This window comes from Miniopterus natalensis, chromosome 21 (assembly GCF_054644295.1).
Source record: "Miniopterus natalensis isolate mMinNat1 chromosome 21, mMinNat1.hap1, whole genome shotgun sequence".
NCBI lineage: Eukaryota > Metazoa > Chordata > Mammalia > Chiroptera > Miniopteridae > Miniopterus > Miniopterus natalensis.
The window spans coordinates 12948305-12971674 of NC_142101.1; the positions used below are offsets into that span (position 1 = coordinate 12948305).

At 39.8% G+C, this 23370-nt stretch overlaps 1 protein-coding gene across 5 annotated transcripts in view; it reads left to right on the top strand.

Annotated features, from left to right (window-relative positions):
• The window catches only part of ENAH (ENAH actin regulator), a 167659-nt gene that overhangs the window by 127839 nt on the left and 16450 nt on the right, over window positions 1–23370 (top strand). For 3 of the 5 annotated variants that reach the window (XM_087828918.1, XM_087828919.1, XM_087828921.1), the window contains 4 exons: window positions 9199–9255; window positions 14000–14084; window positions 20204–20514; window positions 21702–22484. In XM_087828918.1, coding sequence (XP_087685044.1) covers window positions 9199–9255; window positions 14000–14084; window positions 20204–20514; window positions 21702–22484 — 1236 coding nt within the window. The remainder of the gene's footprint in view (window positions 1–9198; window positions 9256–13999; window positions 14085–20203; window positions 20515–21701; window positions 22485–23370) is intronic. The other 2 variants (XM_087828917.1, XM_087828920.1) reach the window with 1 other exon arrangement.

Below are 23370 nucleotides of genomic sequence, written 5' to 3' on the forward strand. Positions count from 1 at the left end.
GACCTAAGTTTAGACAGTATATGTATGACAATCATACTTGGCTTTCCCATGTTTGGAACAAACTAGCATTTTAATTTCTAAACCTTCAAAAGAGCATTTACTGATAGTAGGAGCTAAACGTTACTAATTTAAAGTGGTTAAAAAATTATCGTCATTCATCTAGTCATCAGGGTTTTTTTTTAACCAAATGGAAAGGATTGTTTTCATCAGTGTGTAGTCATACAGTTTGCTTTCAAAATGCTAATTAATGTGTTTTTTCCCCTTTTGATCTTGATATTTTGAAATTAATGAGTCTTAATATGGAGAGACTCAAGTTATGTTCTCTGCAATTTCCGCATTATAGGCAGTTTGGCAAGTGGGAAAATCACCCGTCATCTCACTAGCTGCACAAGCATTTTGGAAAGGCTAAAAAATTCAGTAGGTTCTTCTTAGATGGTTTTGAAACTGTCTTCTCTGTCACAGTCTCAGCCGGTAATAGCAGGGGCTGAGGGGGGAGAGGTCGGGGGAAGAGGTTGGTCCATCGTTGTCATCTCCTTGCATCACGGTACGAGTCGTTGGCAGAGAGGCTTTGGGGCCTATAGCTCTTCCATCAGTGACAACAAAGCATGTAACATGGTTGGTGTTTTTCACAGTCTGATTTATGTAGAAAGTGACTTTTCGTAAATTATTGCAGTTAAACACTAATTTCTGATTTTTGATGCTGTTAATTGGTTTGGAAGCAGAGGCATGGCAGGAGGTAGTTGTGAAGAATCAGAAGTGTCCCTGGGGAAGGACTTAATTTTTCTGTAAACCTCCACCAAAGCAGGATAGGTGTGTACCCTACCCCGGGTTTATGTTCAGGCCCCCTCCCACCCACCTAAACAAACATGCCCAATAATGTCGCCTCTCACCTCCAACATCTTTCCCTCCCACAGCTGTTGCTTTGGGTTCGCAGCCAGATTCTTGCTAAAACCATCCATTGTTTTTCTGCCAAAACCAAGTTGAAAAAGGTTAACCTACGCGTCTCCTCCCTAAACAAACAGTGTACCCAATAAATCTGTGATCAGAAGCAAATGCCCTCATGAAGATAAAGCAACCACAGATAGTAGGTTTTCCTACTTCTTCAATGTTTCGTCACTTTTTAAAACCATGTTCTCATATTGAATACTTCTGTTTATTGTTAATGTCAGTATTATCCATTGAATATTGGTTAATTCTTTTTCGTGATCTTCAGACTTTTTAAAGTCATAGACACCTGTATTCAAAAAAATTTCCCCCCCAGAAGTTCAGTGCGTAAACAGACACCCCCCCAAAAAGAGAAAAAAAAAGAAAAAAGCTTCTCTAGTTAATGTGGGGGGTTGGGAGACCATAGCCACTGAGGCACGTCCATGGTTCTCCAGAGCTGGATTTGAAAACTACTAACCTATTTTTTGAACCAAAACCAATAATTACACAATTCTCTCTTCCCCCTCCCTTGCTTCCTAAGTTCTCTAAATCCTCAAACAAATTTTTTTAAATTAAAAGAAAAAATAGCTTCCTTTGGGACTTGGCATGCCGACCTTTGCAAGGTGTTCTATATGTGTTTAATATTTCCAGTTCTAAGGAAAAGGGTGGGTGGCAGGAGTGTTTTCCTTTATTTTGCTTTAACTTGGTGTGCAATTATCTAATATACTGGAAAGTACAGGAGGTGCTAAATACAGTGAGTTATATTTGGAATTTAAGAAACAAAAATCACATGTTGTAACATTTTTGAAACGGAGTTTGAAATAGCGCTGCTTCCTTTTATATCAAATGCTGCAGTGTATCTGTTTCCGTTTGTCTAATGGAAATGGGCTCGATTTTAAACAAATTCATTCAAAATGCATTATTCAGACTATTTTGGATTTCTATATTATTTATCAAGTACATGTATAGCAATTTTGCAGATAATAGTTATGGATTATATAAAATATAAAGTCAGTCCTTGTGATTGATAGAGGTAAATTTGCAGTGACTCATTTTGAAAAGGTTTAAGTCATTTGAAAATAGGAAATAATTTTTTTAATTCATTTTTAAAAGGGAAAATCATAGGCATAGCCAGTAAGATTATTCTACTGCTTGTGTTCTACTCAACCAACATTAAGCATACCTTTATCATATACCTTTATAAGAGGGAAACCTTAATATTTTGCCATTGGTAAAACTGCTTCGGCTAGATTAAAAAAAAAACCTACTAAAAATGAAACATACTCAAAGATAGCCTCATGTTTGAAAATTTCTTTAGGTTTTATAAAAAAATATAAATATTGAGATTCCATTCATTTTTTCTTACTGATAATTCAGCCTGAATTGCCTTCTAATGCGAGCATTTGTTTAAATTTCATCTCAGCATTTTAAAAATCTTGTTGAAATTAATTAAATTTTAAGAAATCTCACAAAGTTTCTCTAGAAATCCCTCTTGTTTGTAGTGGCCCTTTTGTTTTCCAGATTGCCAGTGTTCATGAGAGCTGTATTAAGGTTACATCAACACACCCATCAGCCGTGTTTTGGTGGAGACACTGCCCTAGGCATGGGAGTCATACTGACATGATAAGGCCTTTCCTTGCTCTCCAGCCGGAACTGCTGGAAACGAGGTCCGCTAACTGAGAACATAGTTTGTGAAATGCTGTGAAGGGCCTTCGGAATACTCAAGAAAGTTCCAGGGTTGAGGAAGTTTCTGAAGAGGAGACGATTGACCCGTGGGCTGGGCCTTAAGGATGAGTAGCCTCGGGAACACGCTGGGTGGGCTTGGAGTCCGAGAGCGCCGGGCGGTGGGGAAGCGACAGATGGGCCGCGCAGGGGCCCGTGGGCATGAGAACGTCGGGGCGAGGGCACCCCGGGAGATAGGACTGGGAAGGTGGGCAAGGCCCTCGCGTTCTTGCCGAGGAGCGCGCATGGCACAGCCGTGGAAGGCGCTAGATTAATCGGGGTGCAGCAGTCAGGTTTGTGATGGGTCGGAACGTGGGTACCAGCGTGGAGATCAGTTAGGACCCCGCGGTGATAATACCGGCCAGGAGGATGAAGCCTGAAATGACACAGGAATAACCTGTCTCCGGGTACCTGCCGTGTGCCAGGTCCTAAAAGGGCACATGTATTGCTGATGATTCTGGTAGCAGTTGTGCAGTATTTGCGGTATTACCTGTGTTTTAGACATGCGATCGGGGCTCACGGAAGGACCCTGGAGTTGCCCTAAGGCCCACAGCTAGACAGCGGCGTAACTGGCATCTGTACCCAGGTCTGGTTTTACAATTTACTCTATTTCCATAGCTCGGTGAGATGTCATGGCCAGGCCCGGAAGGTGGCAGTGAGGTGCGTCATTTTGGGCCCCTGGTGAAGGTGGGAGGTGGAGAGGAAGAGAGTGGGCGTATTGGGCGGATATAACGAAACTGATTCTAGACACAGCCCATTTGGGTACTTTATTAGTACTTTCCATTTATTTATTTTTTTGTTAGTCCCCACCTGAGGATATTTTCTCCCATTGGTTTTTAGAGAGAGTGGAAGAGAGAAACGGAGGGAGGGAGGAGAGAGAGAGAAACATCGATGTGAGAGAGAGACATCAATCGGTTGCCTCCCTCACGCACCCTGACCGGGCTGGGGATCGAACCTGCAACCCAGGTACATGCCCTTGACCAGGAATCGAACCCACAACCCTTCGGTGTGCGGCCTGGGGAAAGAACTTGCCTTCACTTGGATTTCTGCACTCTGAGAACTGGCGGCGGACCAGACCGCTGTCTCGCTTTTTAAAGAGTTTTGTTTTGTTTTTTTCCTGGAAGCTTGTGGGATCCCAGCTTCACAGTCCATTAAAAACTTGGGATAAAGATTTTCTGGGTTATTTCTTGACATTATACTGAATTTGGCTGTACGGGAACCTCCGCCTCCCTGTCTACATAAAAGTGATGTTTTAGCAAGACATTTGTATTTTCCTAACTTTTGTTTAAATATTTCTGGCCGTGGATGTTTCTCCTGCCCCTTCATTATAAATTATACAGAGTCATTAATTCCCATATTTAGTCTCTCCATTTGCATTATTTAGGTGGATTGATACATGTAAAAATACTTTGTATACAGCTGGCACATAATAGACTTTTAATGAGTTTTGTTTAAGTTGAATCAATTCTGTAAAACTCCAATTTAGTTTTAAAAAATGTATTAGTTACCTCCTGTGTACCAAGCACTGTGCTTACTTGAAGCCTAGTGAGGTGACAGCTGACTCTAAATAGATAACACGAAGTAATAATTTAGCAACCACACAATAAGTTGGAAAGACCTTAGGCTCCACCAGTTGATTTTGGGGTTCCATAATGTGTTTCCTTCTGTACTCTTGCTGGTATTGAGGTTTCTTTTTTTCTCCCCCTGTTTTTTGTTTTTTATATAACAGTGAATTGCTGTTACTTTTGTATCTTTTATTTTCAGAGGATGAGTAAGTAAAAAACTAAGATTTGGCATGGAAAATATCTAATGAAGAAAGTGGAACAATACAGGCCTACAGATTGAACTAAAATACTAAAAATACCACTTAAAATATGGCAATAAGTATTTTGCGCATGGTGTTCCTGAAGAAGAAGTACTTTATTGAGTAACGTTTATTGGGTCTTAAGAGTGGGAACATGACACTCCTGACTTAAAGTTTCTTTGATTTTTATATGTTTGGCAACTTAGATGATGGCCTTTTTCCATTTTCTTTGAATATACTGATGTTTCATCTAAACAACATCCCATCATGTTTGAATTGGCGTACCAAATTTACAGCCTACTACCTGTGAGGGTATAGTTTTTTAAAGAGTAGTAAAATAAAATACATGTTTTTGGAGACATAATTACATTTCTGAGGCTGAAGTTAATGATGCTTAAGTTTATAGAAGAAATTTATTTTTATGTTCTTGCTGATAGCCCACACCAGTAACTTTACTTACATGTAATTTTATTTAGTAAACTCCTTGTGAAGTAAACCAGCCCCGTTTAATTTTTTATGTATTCAACAGAACTATTTTTTTAAACGATTTCACTATAAAATGTTACGTTAGTTTGAATTTCACCCAGTAAGCCGGGACGTTGTTGTTCTAGGTAGAAGTTGCTCCTCGGTTGGCCGGCTGCGTTGTCGTGAGTTGCTGCGCGGAGGACGGGCAGGGCCACAGGGCTTCCCGTGGAGGAGCCGACAGCTGTCCCCGTTTAACCAGGACAGCCCCGCTTTTCCACGGGCCGCCCTGAAAGGCTGTGCGTTCAGAGTCGTGACCTCGCCGGGCCTCTGCTTTTCATTCCTCCTGAAAAACAGCCTGGCGGCGGGGCCTGCGCTGCGCCCAGGCGAGCTCCCGGGTCCTTGCCCGCACTCGGGTCACGCCGTGTTATCTGGAGTCACTTCCTTCGTTGTTCACATTCAGTTCTCTCGTCCGAAACTAGAGCCAGTCAGCGCTCCGCCTGACAGGGACTCTGATTTCCAGCAGAGCATTTTGCTTTTCAAGTGAGAATAAGCCTTGTCTGTCTGATTGTGCGTATTATGGAAATCAGGGCAGAACAGAAAAGCATAAAGAAGAAAGTAAAATTACCTACAGTCCCACCGCCCAGAGGTAATTCCTTGTAATCTTTTCCATAATGGAAGAGGGACAGGCGTTGAGATATTTTTCAGCTTTGTGTTGTGATCACGTTGGAGATGAAGAACACGGCACAACGCTTGTTTTTCCGGAACGGCTTTGTTGAGCTTTATGTCACACGTGTGCGGTTGACTCATTCAGAGTGTCCAATTCAGTGGTTTTCAGTGCACCCACGGGGTTGTGAGATTATCACCGCAATCAGTTTTTGAACGTTTCCCTCATGCCAGAAAGAAACCCTGGGCCCTTAAGCCATTGTCACCCCCTCACCCTTACCTGCTCCCCATTCCCCCATGCCTCCCAGCCCCCGGCCGCCACTCATTTACTTTCTGTCTCTACCAGAAGGTAAACCTAAGGACTCAGGATGGACACAGACACACACACACACACACACACACACACACACACACACACACTATAAGTATTCTTACGTATACATTTATCTTCTCCGTCCATCTGTTGGACACTCAGGTTATTTCCATACCTAGACTATTGTGAATGATGCTGCAGTGAGCATGGGAGTGCAGATACCCCTTTGAGGTTCTGTTTTCATTTCCTTTGGATATACAGCCAGAAGTGGGATTGCTAGATCATATGGTAGTTCTATTTTTATTTTTTTGAAGCACCTCCGTACTGTTTTTCTCGGTGACTGTACCAATTTACATGCCTATAATACCTATTTATTTTATTTTATTTTTTTGAACGCAGGCAACCATACTCCTGCAGTGTCTTCCTCTAGTCTAGATACCTTAGAACAAACACATTCGCTTTCATTCCCTCTCCAGAAAGCGTATAGTAGAACTTTGCAACCATGAGGGCAATACTTGGGGGCCTTGCTGACGTCAGAAGTGTGAGCGTTGCTAATTCGGATGCTGATGCTGTGCACTGAACAGACCAGCTTTCCAGAGGACAGATCAAATTGTAACCAGCTTTGAGCAAACATCGCCTCGTTTGGTCCTCAGGAAAAATGCTGAGATGGGTACTATCCCCATTGCAAATTGCCTTGGGACCGACTGCTAATAGTGGAAACCTCTGATGTCCGCAGCATGAATGCTGAGGGCCTACTCGGGTAATTATGGGTGGCAATAAAGCAGAGGGATGCTGATCACATCCGAACAGCCTGTCACTTTCTGCTGCTAATATGTCACCCAAGTTTCTGCATGTCCCTGCTCATACAAAACGCTTTATGGTAAAGAGTGTTAAAAGGCAGGGGCAGGAGCCTGAGAAATGGGGAAATAGCAGTTTCGCAGACTGCGTTGGAGATAAATGAGCAGCCACGATACTATTTATTATAAGGCGAGAGAAGCTGAGAGCAATGGCCATTTTCTTAAGTCTAAATAAATGTTGCTTTTTTATACACGAACCTCCTCAGTTCATGCTTTTCTTTAGGGCCCATCCTAATGTATCTCTGTCCTAAGCCTATTTTATAATAGGGCTAACTTAAAGGGAAATGCTCTTTCCTGGGTGAAATGTGAGATACACAGAGCATCGATGCGAGTACGAAAACCAGTTATGCTGTGTCATCACCTTGCTGAATTGACTCAGTCTGGCCAGGGAATGTTCTTTCCCTGGCTGAGTGAAAAAAAAGAGTTAAGAGCATCAATATGAAGCAGGAAACGCTGTTAGCAGTATGCATGTGACGGAATGAATAATTTAGTATCTTTGGGAAATGCAAACTGCAGTAGAATTCAAGCAACCAAATCAGAATTGAGATCAGTATGTTTCTCTCGTGATGGTAAGAAGTAAAAGTCAGTAGGAAGACGGTGCTTAAAGATACCAGGGGCCCAAGAATGGTGCACGATCGTTTAAACTGTGGCAAGACTGGGAGCTTTTGGTTAAAAGTGTTTTGTCTCACGCAGTAGTAATGGTTTACCTGCATTGCATTGTGGCAGTTGTCAGATGACTTTTTGCCAAAATGATTGGCGATGGACCGTGGTCGCTTCTTTGCTGTCAGAGACGAGATGATTTCTCAGGTTTTTCTTGTAAGTTTTTATATTTGCCCCCTGTTCCCCACCTCCCATTGAATGTGAATGAAAGGAACTGAAGGGTAAAACCTGAAGACCAGGCATGTTTATTTAATAAAGGCTTTGTAGAAGAAGCCTTTTACAAACAGGGTTTTAAACTTAAGATATGATTATTGAAAAATTTCTAAATTGTTTATCTCCTTTGGAATATCTAATTAGCTCGGTAGCCTGTGGTCTTTTTTATGTCATTACTATAAATATTGTGCATGCGACTTTAATAATAGGTTGGGTGGTTGGCAGTACTTAGCAAAGGGGGCAGTTATCAATTTCGTTTGCCTGAAAATATCTGCTGAATGTAATATGTTTAAAACTAGATTTATACTTCATTGGGCTATATTAAATCTAATTTTAAATGTGATTAAAAAATCTTGAGTTTTAAGATTGATTACCATTGTCAGATGTGCATTTTTTAAATATAAATTGGTTTGGTTCAGATTTTGTGCAAACTTAGCATAAATTGTAGTATTTGAAGAATACAGCTTTAGAGGAAATCTAAAATACTGTCTTGTTTGCTTTTATATGTAGTCTTTTTTAAGTCGATACATTTCTAACCTGTTTATTGTTTCTGGTTAGTACCAGTGGAAAAAGAAAATCTTTCCCATGCCGAAAAGGTTTTCTTCAGGATTTTATAAAAAATTATTGATGTAAAGTTGTTTTTTTTTTATTGGATTTTGAATTTTAATTGCTTGATGTAAAGTTTTGAATGTCAATAATATAATACTAAAAAAATCTAATGTTTTTTCCACCCCAATTTTGAGTGTCACTTTGATTTTATATAAGCCCTTTCCTTTTTCGTAAATTATTACCTCTTCTTATTGAGTTTTGTCTCATAGAGTTTATTGATGCTTAAGGTAAATTTTAATGTGGACATGCTAAGTATTAAATGGCTATTTGATATGGCCACACATTTTAATAAGATAATTTGTCCAATATGTGTACAGATACACTAATTGAAGAAAAAAGGAACCATAAAATGTGGCTTGGTGAAACAATGAATAGTTTTGATGTTTTTCAAAGTGGAAACCAAATAAAGATATTTTATACATCAGTGGATATAAAGCACTTTACTTGCTGTAGGCTGTTTAAAATGGCTTTGGTCTTTTCCAACTAATAGAAATGAGTATTTCTCACAATAAGTTTAAGCATTTCCCCTAAATTTTTTTTTCAGCTGCAAATTCTCCTAAATGAGCAGTACTAACAGAGGGTAGATATCGTGAAATTAACTCTAATGGCCATAGATCTTGACTTCCTGTCCTGCAGCTTTTTTTTTACTTTTAAAAATATAATTGTAATACATAAATCGATTGCAGTGATTGTATAACTCAGGAAATAATTAAGCTAGAAAAGTACATCATTTGAACTGTGGCTTCCAGGGTCTTTCCACAAATAAGATTACACCTAACTTTTTTTATAAAGCGAATGTTAAAGAGGATACGTTTTTATTAAATTACAGAGCTTCCAGAATGAGGATCTAGATAGGACGTATGTATAAGTACATTTCGAACCTTTCAAAGCACCTTTTAGCTTATGTCAAGTTCTTCAGATGGTCCCCTTGTCCTTTGGAGCTTCTAACACCAAGGTGTCTGTTGCAGCCCAGAGCAAGGTTACTGCTACCCAGGACAGCACTAATTTGCGATGTATTTTCTGTGGTAAGCAACATTATGTTTGTTTCCATTACCTTTTCAAGCTGTGGTACATACTAATTGCACATTTCCATAACTTTTGTTTCCTTAGGCCATAGTCTGGTTTGTGGTATTTGGGATATACACAGCAAGCTACCGTTTTATGTTGTGATATTTGTCGTGGTTCATGTAGGCGATTTGGTCAGCTTTTGAGTTGGCGTCTCAGTGTGAGGATTTAGTTAGAATTAGGATCTTAAAACTAATCCCTGTTTTCAACACGAACGAGAGCGGTTTTTTGTTTCTTCCTTTTTGTTTCTAACTATTTTGTTTGCGAACAATCTTTTAATTTGGAATTTAAGGGGGAAAATTACATCCATCTTACTATGATTTGGGGAGTGTAAATGTGCCTTATTGGAAGGGAGCTTTTGCTTAACTTGCATTAATTTGTAGGCGTGCACGTGGCCAGGCGCACGTAGGCTCTTCCTTGCTTTGGTAGGTTGACTTCTGATCAACAGCCTCCTTTATTCAGTAGTTTAGGTGTCTGTGGTTTAGGAGTGAATTTAGGCTTATTGTGGTTTAGGAGTGAATTTAGGCTTATTGAGTTTTCTTTCACGCTCATATACTACACAAGTGTGCACATGTAGGTATTCTTTGTGTAGACAACAGATCTGTTGCTTAGCCACCCCAGATGCCGGTTAATCCGCTAGGGCATACACTTATCCTGACACGAGGCTGTATCTACACACACACCCCTGTCGGACTTCTTTTATCATCATTTGATTCCAAAACTTTCTGTTTTGAAAACCCAAGTTCAGAAAGTAACTTTCAAATCTTAAAAGCCTTTTAAAAAAACCTCATATATACTTTTTTTTTTGACTCCTATATACCTGGCCAGATTTTTAAATGACAGATAAAATTATAAAATGATATACTGCTAAAATTTTATATAAACAGTTCAGCTGTGTATAAGTACTTTATCCACATGACTCAGTTTTTTATATGATTCTTCAGTATTACTGGCATTGCTGCTTTTTTTTTTTTTTACCTATAAAGAGAATTGTTTTAAAATTTATGGACTTGCTGGTTTAGGCAAAGAAGCACGCGTTATACATTTCCAAAAATGAAAATTCTAGTGTATTTCTTGTTATATTTAATGATTACTCCAGGTGACACAGTTACACAGTTCGGCTCTTTATAGATCCCCCCTCTCCTCCCCAGAATCCACAGTTAATCATTGCAGATTAAGTGTTTCATGAGTAACTTTTAATTCTGAATTTTCTGCCTCCTCTTGGAGGTCCTTCCAGGCCCTCGTTTGAACTAGCCGTGAATGATTATTCGTATTTGTGTTTTTAGGACTCTTTAGTCTTTTTGAAAACCTACTTCATGTTCTATACTTAGTACTGAATATGTTGAGTCCCACCTGCAGAATAATAGTACGTTGTACGCAGTTGCAGAGAAGAGATTGATTTAGCTTAACTTTCCAAGTTGTAAAATTACGTGTTAAAAAGCAAATTTCCCCCATGATTATCTTGAATTGTACAAACAATAATTACCACATTGCTGAGTTTACACTTGATTGTGTTGTGTATAATAACACCTATTTGTCTTTTGGTCCTGTGTTTTTAAATAGTCTGGGGCTAAGTGTGAAACGATATTTGTGAAAATTAAAATGTTATAGTAAGTGAAATGTGCTTTGGCCAAAACTCAATATTGAAGTCAAGACCGAATTGCCGTTCACTCCTGGTTTAGAGAGAGATTCTCTTCTACCTTCCATCACTTACAAGACACATTTTCTTTATTAGAAATGGTAGTTCACACATTTTGAATTCTAGCCAGGACAAAGTAAGGTCCACCATTGATTGTTTTTGGCTGTGCTAATAAAACCGAGAAAACTAACCCAACTAGCCCTCACACAGCTATTCTTTATGATAACATAGTAGGAACAAAGCAGATTTACTTGTTTCTTCTCTGTTTTCCGAAAGAGAACTGTTAACCACCACATGATGCTCATAAAATGTTGATATTTTGCCCAGTGGTGTTGCCACCTTGCATTCGGTGGGAGCACAGACGCTCCTAGAGGAGAACGACCTATATGAAGGAAGCGAGTTATATTCCAGAAAATACGGCCGCAGCTGGCAGCCCTGCCCGGTCTTAGGTGCTGCGTCACGTTGTGTGTGGTGCCTTTGGTATAACTCGCCCGTTGTCTGACCCAGTGAAGGCTTGACAAGCAGAAAGGTGACCGCGGGCCTGTCGTTCAGAGTCCCCAGGACCCATCGTGTACTATCTGTTTAACGCGCACCCATTTCAGGGTGCTCGTTTTTGTGACTCGACAACATTGATGAAAAAGCAGACACAACCACCAGATTAGATGCAGATGTGGGGCGACGCCAAGGGGACCGCTTCTCCTCCCCTGCCCCCCATTTAAGGAAAGTCTGTGGAAGGACAAATAGGCCATTGTCACAAAGAACCGCGTAGAAAGAATTTTAAGAGTTGTCCTTGGATTAAACTCCTCCCCCCCCCCCCCCCCCCCCGTTTAAAAAGGACCTTCCATGAAGTTTTTGTTTCTCAGCTGCGTTAATAAACGGTAGCAAATTATTTTTATAATTAATGATATGAACCAGGAAATAAAACTTCTTTTAAAAAAAGTTTTGAGTAAACTTTTAACTTAAAAAAAAAGTTTCTATGAATTGTTCAAAGGTATTTTTTCTCATTGAGATTCTTTTGTGAGTTGCATCAACTTTGGTTAGTTTTTTTGAAAAAAAAACCCGTTTAATAAAGCCAATGGAGTCTTTCTCTTGAATTTATATATTGGAGTTAAAACTTGCAGCGATAGCCTTTAATTGGCGAGTTGAGCCTGTTAATATCGTGGAAGATACAGCGCCTGCCCTGCCCTGTCCTCGGCCCAGTAGTGTGTCCCCTTCATCTTGAGCTGGACGCCAAGAAGTGTAACCTCCCGACACCCAGCCATTTAATTATTTCAGCAGCTTGAGTTTTACTTAAATACATAAACAGCATTTCATAGAAGTAGTTAAACCAAAGTAGCCTTGTGAGTTGCCCATTTAACCTCTAGATAAATAGAACTTTGGATATATAAAATATTTCCCCCAAATAATTTCTGTTTTCTCAGTTACCCTCCTACCTTCTGCCAAAAAAGACAAGATGTCTTTTCCCTGTAGAGTGTTAAACATTAGTGTATGGCTTAGCACGACTGTATTTTTTCCAGTTGTGCTAATTTTCTAAAGAAGGCCAAGAATTCTAGTCTGTTCACTAGCCACATGATAGGTTTTCATTTATGCAAACATTTAAGCGTGTATTTAATTTTAATTTTAAAAACTTTTTGATTTTTTTGTTGTTACTGATTACGTAGGATTAACACATTTTTATATTTCCTTTATATGGTTCTCAAAATAGCAGACACTTAGGAAATCTAATGAAATATATCACCGCAGTTGTCATCTAATTTGTCTTTAGAGGACAAATTAAATGATTAATGTAAGAATGTGTAAAGAGATGAGGGAAAAATTAGTAGGTAAGTTCAGATAAATTATTTGGTTTTTTTTACACTTGGGATCAACCAGTTCTATATCGACATTTGAATGAATCTGACTTTTCGGGTTGCGAAGTCTACTCCACTAGTATAAAATACTTTGTGCTGTTACTTTTGTGGGTTAGAAGAACTTCCTTTAGAAGCAGTTATTTATTGACCATTTTTTTTACTAGTGGTCTGTGAAATACTTTTAAAATATGTGCTAGGGGCATTTGCTGGCACTAGGATTCACAGATATGTACAGCACATCATTACTCACATATTTCTCTCCAAGAGAGGAAGGTAACTATTTATTTTCTTGTCTCCTGGGTTAGATTTCAAACCTGTTCTCTCGTAACCCTTGGCATTGCATATTAGGTCCAGTATTTATCTCATTTTATGACACATTCATTTTTTATATATCCAGTGACGTTAAAATGTCCTATAATTTAGTGGCATTCTTCATCAGATGCTAACAGTAGGCCTGCCTTTTGTAATGATATGTGGGATGGATGGTCTTTAGTTTCTCACGACAGGACCATGTTGATTTGAATGCAGGGTTTTGTTTTGTTTTATACCTTAGGTGAAAAGTTAAGGTTACCTCTGTTACATTAAAAATTCAGATAAGTGGCTTAATTATATATTAAGTTTAGCAAATGTTATTTTGTTTTTGTTTTTTGTGTTTTGTTTTGTTTTTTTTACCAGTGCTCAATGCCAGACCATTAAATAAGAATGGCAGCTTAAACTGAGCAACCTTGATAAATGCATTGGCATATATCAGTCTAGTAATAAGGTTCTCATGCTCTCTCTCTCCTGTTTTTCATTTCCAGTGTTCTATTTAGGTGAGTTTTTGAATTCTGATTTTTCATTTAAGTTCTCCCTCTCCACTTCATGAATAAACACCCCTAAGAGAATGTCTCATTGTCTTAGAAAATGTCAAGCTTAGGTGCCCATCCAGGTGCCCATCGAACACTTGTACTCAAGCTCTTCATATGTAAATGTTCATTTTTCCTTTATTGTGGACGTTTTCCATTCGTTTCGAGTAAGGCTTTGGAGATGACGACAGTATTATGTTGCAGTCTTTCATTTGCTGTTGTGTTATGTAAAGCTTATCTTTTATTTTGCTAAACAAAAAGAAGATACATTTGTAAATATGTGATGGTTTTATGTTATTCTTATGGTTTTGTCTCTGGCCAGCTAAATATCAAGATAATGTTTATCTATAATGTTTTCCTCCCTTTTTAGGGCCAACATTGCCTAGACAAAATTCACAGCTACCTGCCCAAGTTCAAAATGGACCATCACAAGAAGAATTGGAAATTCAAAGAAGGTAAATTTGCCAGTTATTTATTGTTTATGCTTTTTCATTCTACTGTGGAAGACCAAACTATGAACATCCTAATATTGAAAATAGATTATGTCTCATTAGTCAGAACTTTTATTGTTTTGAAAGTCAGAACTTTTATTGTTATATTATTAAGTTTTGGAATCACCATTAAGAAATGAATAGACTCTTGTTATGCTGGACAAAAGATGTTAATAAAATTTCGTATCTGCTTAATTGTAAAAAATCATACTCATGTAAGTTTAAGTATTTTAAATAGCATAAAAATGTCATTATACTTCAAGGAGTCTTATTTTTATAGATTAATATGTGATGATTATGGTTTTCACGTGACTAACTTAACTAGAAAGTTGAAATAGTGCCGGCCATTTATATAAGGCCTTGATCTTGAGATACTACCATTGGGTGTAGTAATGGAATACAAAATCATTCTGTTTATGACCAAACTGCTGATTGAGTGAGATCAATAACATTACCTTCATTATTTTAGTGCAGTTTATAAATATACTTGAAATTATAATATAGCCTCATTTAGGTGTAGTTTTCCTGAATTGGCAGAACCTCAGAATGATAAGCTAGTTTGTAACAGAATAGTTTTTAAAATTCAGATATGGTTGACAAACAGAACTGAGCTAGTCAAACCAGGTGTCCCGTTTTAAACAAATGAAAACTTTTTAGAGGTGTTTTCGACCTATCACTATTAGGCCACCCGTTCTGGAGAGTTGGAAACTGTTGCGTGGATGGATTTTTCCAGCTGAGAAGCGTTTGCTCCACGACAAGCCAGCATTTCTTCTTGTGACCTTTGATTTGGACCTTATATGTGAACCATTCTTCACATTCTCTGTGTTGTCTTTAATACACGTGTCCTGTTTCCCTTACAAATGAGATTCAAAGGAGTCTCTTGCCATGGTTCTGTGTTTGCTGCTCTGGTGTAAAACTGCTTATCTCTTGAGGAAGGCCCTCCGGGATCTTCCAAAGTGATTTTTTATTTTTTTGCCATAGCCTTTATATTCAGGTAGATTTCTCCTGAAATAGCCTCCAAATTTGGTGAAAATCTATCTCTTTTGAGTGAGGCTATAATGACCAGATTTTATAAATAAAATTCAGTTTCTGTAAAAATAAGGAAAGCTTAAAAGATGTAATAATTTCAGTTCCATATTGAGAGTTTTAAACACAGCAGAATAATTCTGAGTTAGAAACTGTAATGATATTGTAGACACACATATAGAGACACATAGCTACGTACACACCCACACACCAGGATGTAATTAATAAAAAGAATGATCATGGTAATATTAGGACTAACCCATTTACAGAAAACTAGGAGGAACCAGGAGAAAACCCAGAACTTATTACATAATTTCGGTTAATACGCAGTGGGCAAGCAAGTAATCTGAGACAGTTGCTAGAGGCAGGACAATGCAGAATAGAAACAGACACCATCTAAGGGACTGCTGGCTTGTTACGGGTCACAGATGGGTGATTCACTGCACAAAGGGTTGCCAAGAACTTGCAGCATGCAATTTCAGTTGGAAATGAGGATTGAGTGAATTTTTAGTAGTTGCTATGAAAACTCCATGCCTCTTAGATATTTTTTCTCCAATCAAAGTGCTCATCTGGACTACGGGTTTTTCTGTCTGTGTGTAAGTAGATACTTCAGGGCTTGAAGAGTGGGGATGTTGTTTATGTTACTTACTTGTTTAGTGGAAGACTTTAACTTAGTCATTTTGAAGGGTGAAATCCAAATTTCTGAAGAAGTGGTATGAATTTTAAAATTATTTTCTGTCCATAGTCATGCACAGACTCTCCTTCCTTTTAGGCAGACCTTCCAGACCCATTTCTTTCTCAATATTAATGCCATCTCTATTCCTTCCCTCTCTACCCATTTGCCTTTTAATCTCATAAAATTTGCTTTGTGTCTCCACAGAGCTGCTGGACATGCTGCTTCGCTTCCAGCTTAAATTTTCTACCTTCCTTTCTATACTGTAGTGTCTCCCCTTTCTGCTAGTTCTTTTGTGTACCTCTTTTTTTTTTTTTTATATGAGGTTTTGCACTTAGCTATCTTTTTCATTCTGTACACAGTATACCCTTTGAAAAATTAATGATTTGGTTGGATGTTGTAGTTTTCTCTCGGCCCTTTTATGCTGATGGCTTCCAAATCTATAGCTCCCACTGTGACCATGCGCATGAGGTCCAGGCCCCTGTTTCCAGCTAAATGCAGCAGAGTCATGGATCCTTTTGAGAATTTGATCGAAGCAGTGGACTGCTGCCCTCTTGTATCCAGCTCCCCACCTTTCAGATATCTGTGTCTGTGTGTGCACACACAGGCGTGCATTTACAGGCAAACCTGCGTATAGTTTCAGAAGGTCGCAGACCCCCTAACTTCCGACATGCATCTTCAGTGAGAATTCCTGTGTGGAGCTCATCCACTTGGGGGTCCTGCTGACACCTCAACTCTTGTGATTTCATCCTTAAGGCACATTTCTTCTTCTCTTTCCTATTTTTCTCAAATTTTCAGCTTAGAAAGTTTGCTAGTATCTTTACTCACAGTTTCTAGCTATACCTTATTTTTTTTCTCTAATAGCTTTCTCCAATATTTATTCTCTTATGTACTGTGATCGTTTTCTAGGTGAGTTTTCTGTCTTTCACCAAGATCCTTTTCAGCTATTCCTACTTCATTGCAGCCAGGTTAATTTTCTAAAAACTTTTTTTGCACACAGCAAAGAATATCTTAAACAGTACAAGAGGGTCTAAAACGGACAGGTAATCTGCTACATGACCGTGTTCTTCCCCTCATTTTAATCCCCAGAATGAGTGAAGCACTTTTAAGCATTTTTTACTTTTAGTATTTAGGATGACTTCCTCATAGCAATAACTGATATGTTTATGTTTTTCTAATTTTTGATTAATCAAGTTATAGACAGTAGCTATTGACTCTCCCCAATGAAAAATGAAGGTTTCTTCCCTTCCCTTGCCAATTCTAAGGGGTTATTATTTTTAGGGCCTCTGCTGGTTTCTTTTTCAGATTGAATCTGTGTCTTAACTTCAGACAGTATCTCTAACTCCTCACTCTGTAAGGGAAACACAGCAGTTCAGCACACTTTCCTGTCCCTTTTCTTCTGCTCTGTCACCTGGTTTTGGCAGATGAACCGTTTCTCTATTTTCAGTGTTACCCTTGGACATTTGCAGTCTTTCTATAACTGTCATTAAACTTAAAAAATTTTAATTAAAAAAATATTTACATTCACTGTTATTTTGTATTAGTTTCAGGTGTACAGCAGAGTGGGTAGCCAATCATATACTCTACAAAGTGTTTCCGGCACCCACCTGGCACCATACGTAGTTATTACAGTATTAACGACTATATTTCCTTGCTGTACTTTGCACACCGGCATTAATCTTTGTCTTCATGTCTGTAGATGATCTCACCCCTCGCCCCTGAATCCTTTTAAACCTTCGCATTAACCATGATAGTCTGTTTCCACAAAGATGCGACTAGATGCAATTTTTAGTGTTTTGGATTTTTATCCCATTTATGTAGCTTAATATTTAGTGGTCTTTTTCCATTTGATGACTTATCTACACCTCTTAAAATTTTTAAAAATTTCTTTCACCATTTCCTTCTCTGATTTCTCTGTTCCCTGTTCAGGGGAACTCCTACTGGTCAGATGCGGGACCTCCTGCATTATTTCCTTAGGATACTCTTCTCTTTTGTGCCTTTTTTGGTTCTGTATTCTTGGTGATATCTTTAACCATATATTCTAGAGTAGTACTATCCAATAGAAATATAATATGAGCTGCATACGTAACTTAAAGTTTTCTAGTAGCCATATTAGCAAAAGTAAAAAGAAATAGGTGAAATTAATTTTAACAGCCTATTTTATTTAACCCAACATTTACAAAAATACTATCATTTCAACATGAAAGAAGTATAAAAATGTTAAGATATTTTACATTCTATTTTTCATACTGAATCTTCAAAATTTGATATATGTTTTACACTTAGAGTACATTTCAGCTCAGACTAGCCATGTTACAAGTGCTTAAGAGCCCGTCTTAGCCACTCATGGCCACCTAACTGGACAGCACAGTAATAGACCTTCTGTTGAAATTTAATTTTAATCTCTAGCAGCCTTTTTTTGGGGTAATGACTTCTTTTTTCATAATAGCTTATTCTAAATTCATAATTGTATTATCAGTCTCTCGTTTTGTTCCTTTGCTTGAAATATCTTATAGAGCTGTATTATTTGTCTTTTATTGGTTTTCCTGAAATACCTGGTAATCTTCAGTGGTCCATTTATTTCTTAAAAAAAAAAAAATTAGGTTGGCTGCTCTCAGCACCTGCCTTGGGTTTCTTCTTCCTTCGTGGAGTTTTGTTTCCAGTGGGCAGTGTTCCTCTCTGACCGAGGGGGGGTCTGGAAGTGGGCAGTGGGGCCTGGAGGCCTCAGGGCTTCTGAGGGGTGTTTCTGGGGGGGAAAATAAAATAAGCAAACAAAATGTACATCACCTGATACATTTGACCACACTGAGAGGGGTTACATTTCTGATGGAGGGTTTGGGGTGAACTCGGGATCGAGAGTTAGTAAAAGAAGCAGATGTATAAAAAAATAAAATTAGTAATTTTTAACACCAGAGTAAGAAAAAAATTGTTCTAAAAGGTATGTATGGTCAGCCATGAGTAATGCCAGTGGGTATTGTTGATGTACCCAGAGTGTTGCTATGATTGTATCGGGGGGTTTAGTGGATGTAGGAATTAAATCATGTGTTAGTAGGAAGTCAGTAGATAACACCTAAGTGTGAAAAACTAAGACGTATTGTAAACAAATTACTGTATTTAGAAACATGAGATAAATACCAAAGTGTTGAAAGCGGTTGCTTCTGGGGAGCAAAAGCAGAAGTGGTGAGGGTGGGGAACAGGGTTACTGTTTCGTTACAGTATGATTTGTAATATGATTTGACTTTTTAAGCGGTATGTGTCTTTTATAAGTTAAATTTTTTATATTTTTAATGAGAGTGAAATTGAGTTGGTCAAATGAATGTTTACCTTAGATGTTAAATCTTTCTAGTCTAATACCTTTGCAGTAGTAACATGATAATAGTACAGTTTAGTTTTCTGTTCATACGTGTATCGTTACTGATATCCGTTTTTGATTCCTACGTGTTAATATTTGGCTTCCTTGGCCTGGCCGACTGTGATGAGAAAACACATTCTGAGAAACATGAGTCAGTCCTATGTTAGTCTCAACATAGAACTTAATGTAGTTAATGCCTATAAATAGCTTACAAATCACCCCGACTACCTGGAAGTTATAAAAGGGGAGTAGTAATCTCAGCATCGAAACAGGGAGTCGGAGCAATGAAAGTGTACAGGTCTCAGTTGAGCCTTCAGAGGCAGGATGGACCGAAAGTTGACCGCCTCCTCTTGTAAGTATTGTCCCTGGTCTCAGGAGCTTTCTAATATGAAACTTAATTATCTTTAGTTTTATCCGTTTTCATTTGTTTATCAATAGAGATGTGAAATGCCCACATTGTATGACCAAAACGTTTATTCAGTTTTATTTTCTGAGAAACGTCAGAAAATTTCTTACTTAACTGTGGGTCTTTTTTTTTTCCGCATTTAGGAAACTTTTACCAAGCTGTTCCTTTGACCAGCCATTGCATTTTCTAAAATGATAATGTTTCACTTGTACAATGAAGATTTGGTGTCATGTTTTAGGAAGGAAATTAAAATTGAGAAATTTTTTCATTGATTAAAATAATCCTTGGTCAGTTAAAGTGGTATGTTCAGTTATTTGGAAAATCCATTTATCTGCATGCTTTATTAATGAAAAATACAGAATAAAATGAGACATCAATATAATGTGCAGAGGCAGCCAGCCAAAAATGATCCTACTAAGAGAAATTGTTTTCATTATATCAGCCTGATAAGTCACCTCTATTCTAAGTAGCCTTTCTTCATGTGGGGAGAGATGCCAATTGCATGCCCTACGTCACTTTATATTTGAATCAGAAATGAGGTTCACGTAAGTTCATTGAGAAAGAAATAAGTTTTTCACGAGTAGCCACAGCTGCATACTTTAAAATATATATATTTTTAATTTCAGGCAACTTCAAGAACAGCAGCGACAGAAGGACCTGGAGCGGGAAAGGCTGGAGAGAGAAAGGATGGAAAGGGAGAGATTGGAGAGGGAGAGGTCAGAGAGGGAAAGGCTGGAGAGGGAGCGCCTAGAACAAGAGCAGCTGGAGAGAGAGAGACAAGAGCGGGAGCGGGAGCGGCAGGACCGCCTGGAGCGGGAAAGACAAGAGCGGGAGAGACTGGAGAGACTGGACCGCGAAAGACAAGAGAGAGAGCGCCAGGAACAGTTAGAGAGGGAACAGCTGGAATGGGAACGCGAGCGGAGAATATCCAACGCTGGTAAGACGTTTACACGCTGTTCCGTGTCCTTGGAATCTGAGCTTGGGTGATGGGTGATACTTGGTGCAGTCGTATATTAGAATGTTTCACACTTGAGATGCTTGGGATTAAGCAGTACGATTGGAAATGGAAAAGTACACAGCAGTCGCTACTTTCACATTTTCTTTTTATTTCTCTCTGTATTGCTTTTATTGCTTGGAGACTTAGAGAAAGCCCTTGGAAATTTTTATTCTGGCATTCCAATTCGTCCAACTCCCTGTAAATTGGCTATAAAGTATAAGTGTTTTTATGAAATTTTTTATATGGGAGGAACTTGGACTATATTTCCCTTTTGAGGCTCCTTAAATCGTCTTGAATATTTTAGTGCCATTCAGCAAGATCGTATCCCCAAGCTTTTGAAGGAGGAATTAAAAACAGTAGGTGAAAGATATCCTAAAAACTGACTACTTATTTCAGTATATTTTTTAGTATTGTGAAAATTACTAAGTGATGGAATATATTGAGAGACCCACAGGTTAAGTAAGATACGACTGAAAGTTTGCAGTCTTTTTACATTCGTTAAAATTAACATTTATTATAGGACTTAATAATTAGTTTTTATTCCATATGGCCTATATGAGAAGTCTCAGTGTGGGTTGGTTCAGTATTGGCTGATCGGTTTGTTGTTTGAAGTAATTATTTGCCTTGACCTGCCTAATTATTTTCTGGGGTTATAGCCAACAGAACAAAACTTTCCCACAAATAAGCATTGACTAGGGGGTTCCCAGCCCTTTGTAATAAACATTTGCCAGTTTGGCTATTTGCTGTTTTTAAAAAACAGCCGAGCTTCTTATTCTGTTTGTGGTCCTTATTTGTATAATCTTAATGTCCTTTTGGTGGACTAAGTAAGGAAAATTAAGACGAGAAGTGCTGTGTTTTTCTTGTAAAGGATAAGCTAATCAGTTTAATTATCAGCCTACTCTTTAGATAGAAAAGAAAACTTAATTCACCCTCTTCGGGATCTCAGAAGCGTTCATGAGTGAAATCCTCGGGTGGGCATCGGTTACGTGCACACGTGCCTGATTCTCTGTACTAACTGTAGTCTACTTTTATACATTTTGTCTGAATGCTGGTTTGGTGGCTTTACTAGCTCCCTTTTTCTCTCCTTTTTTATCCTGTCTCTCGCTGCCGCTTTCCGCTCTGTCCAGCGCCACCTTCCGACAGCTCCCCGTATAGCGCCTCACTTCCCGACTATGCCAGTTGCCAGCCTCCTCCAGCACCTCCTCCATCCCACGCTAAAGTCATCTCAGCTGCGGTGTCAGAGGCCACTCCTGATTATGCCGTAGTGACCGCTCTGCCACCTCCCTCCACCCCCCCCACACCACCACTTCGACACTCCGCCACCCGTTTCGCGACCTCCCTGGGGTCGGCCTTCCACCCCGTGCTCCCCCACTGCGCCGCGGCCCCCCGGCCTCTGAGCAAAACCTCCCGGCCCTCCTCCCCCGTGAGCGCACCCCCCTCCCAGCCTGCGGCCGCCAGGCCCTGTGCCTGGTCCGCTTCCAACTTCTCGCCCCTGCCTCCGTCTCCTCCAGTAATGATTAGCAGCCCCCCGGGCAAAGCTGCCGGCCCCAGGCCTGTCCTCCCTGTTTGTGTCTCTTCTCCTGTGCCCCCAATGCCTCCGTCGCCAACAGCACCCAACGGGCTGCTGGACTCTGTCACATACCCGGTGTCCCCACCGCCTACCTCAGGGCCAGCGCCGCCTCCGCCGCCTCCCCTCGCGCCACCATCACGCTGCGGACCTCCAGCCTCTCCTCCTCCGAGCGCCCCTCTCGCCTCAACTCCCTCATCCAAGCCTAGTGTTCTCCCTTCTCCCTCTGCAGCTGCCCCCGCCTCTGCGGAGACTCCTCTAAACTCTGTGCTGGGAGACTCCTCTGCTTCTGAGCCAGGCTTGCAGGCAGCCTCTCAGCCGGCCGAGACTCCAGCCCCACCGGGTAAGGCTTCCGTCCCCCGACAGCTGATCGCCCGAAAACATTACCTGTCAGCAGCCCGGATCGCCTAGGAGAGCGGGGAGGGCAGTGTTTTCATAGCGGGACATCTGTATGCCATAGTGCCGTATTTTTTTAATTTACAGAATTAAAGTGGTCCTAGTGTCCTGTTGGATTAATTGCATTTGGAGGATCAGTATGAGGAATTTCCGGATTGAACTAGATTTTGGTATCCTCCGCAGCATCGTAACTGGAGGTGTTTTCCAGTGTTTAATGGCCTCCTTCATACATTTCTTTTCCATTTCACTGAGAAAACATTACATGACACACTTTATCTACACAATAGATATGCGATCTAACTTGTTTTCCTTTCACTTCTGGAAAATTTAGAGATCTCTTTAGTGCCCAGCCGTAGTCATCACATACGTCATCCTAGAGGGTCTCCTCTGCCCAGTTCCAGTCTCGGACCCTGTTTCGTTTGGGCCTGCCTTTCCTCTGTTGGGCTTCCCGATTGCACTTCCAGGGGTGGTGTCCCCCCTCACCCCTGAGGAGCAGCCTGACTTTGCAGGCGGCAGAGGAGAGGATGGCAGGCCCGGTGTCCGCCCCAAAGGCCTCCATGGTCCAGGATGACAAGAAGAGCTGGCTAGAGGGATAGTTGAGAGGGGGCATGTTCTACAGCTGTGCTCCCCTCCCACCGCCTCGCGTGGACCTTGCTGCCACGGTCACGGAGAGGAAGACGCAGTCTCCCGAGTGTGGGTTATTTCTAAGTACAGAAGGACCTGGCTCTGGAAGGAAGGAAGATGACGTTAGCAAACCTCCCGCCCCTTTTAAAATAGGATTTAGCAGGAATTACAGAAAAGGCAAGTCTGGATTTCAACACACCTTTAAAAAA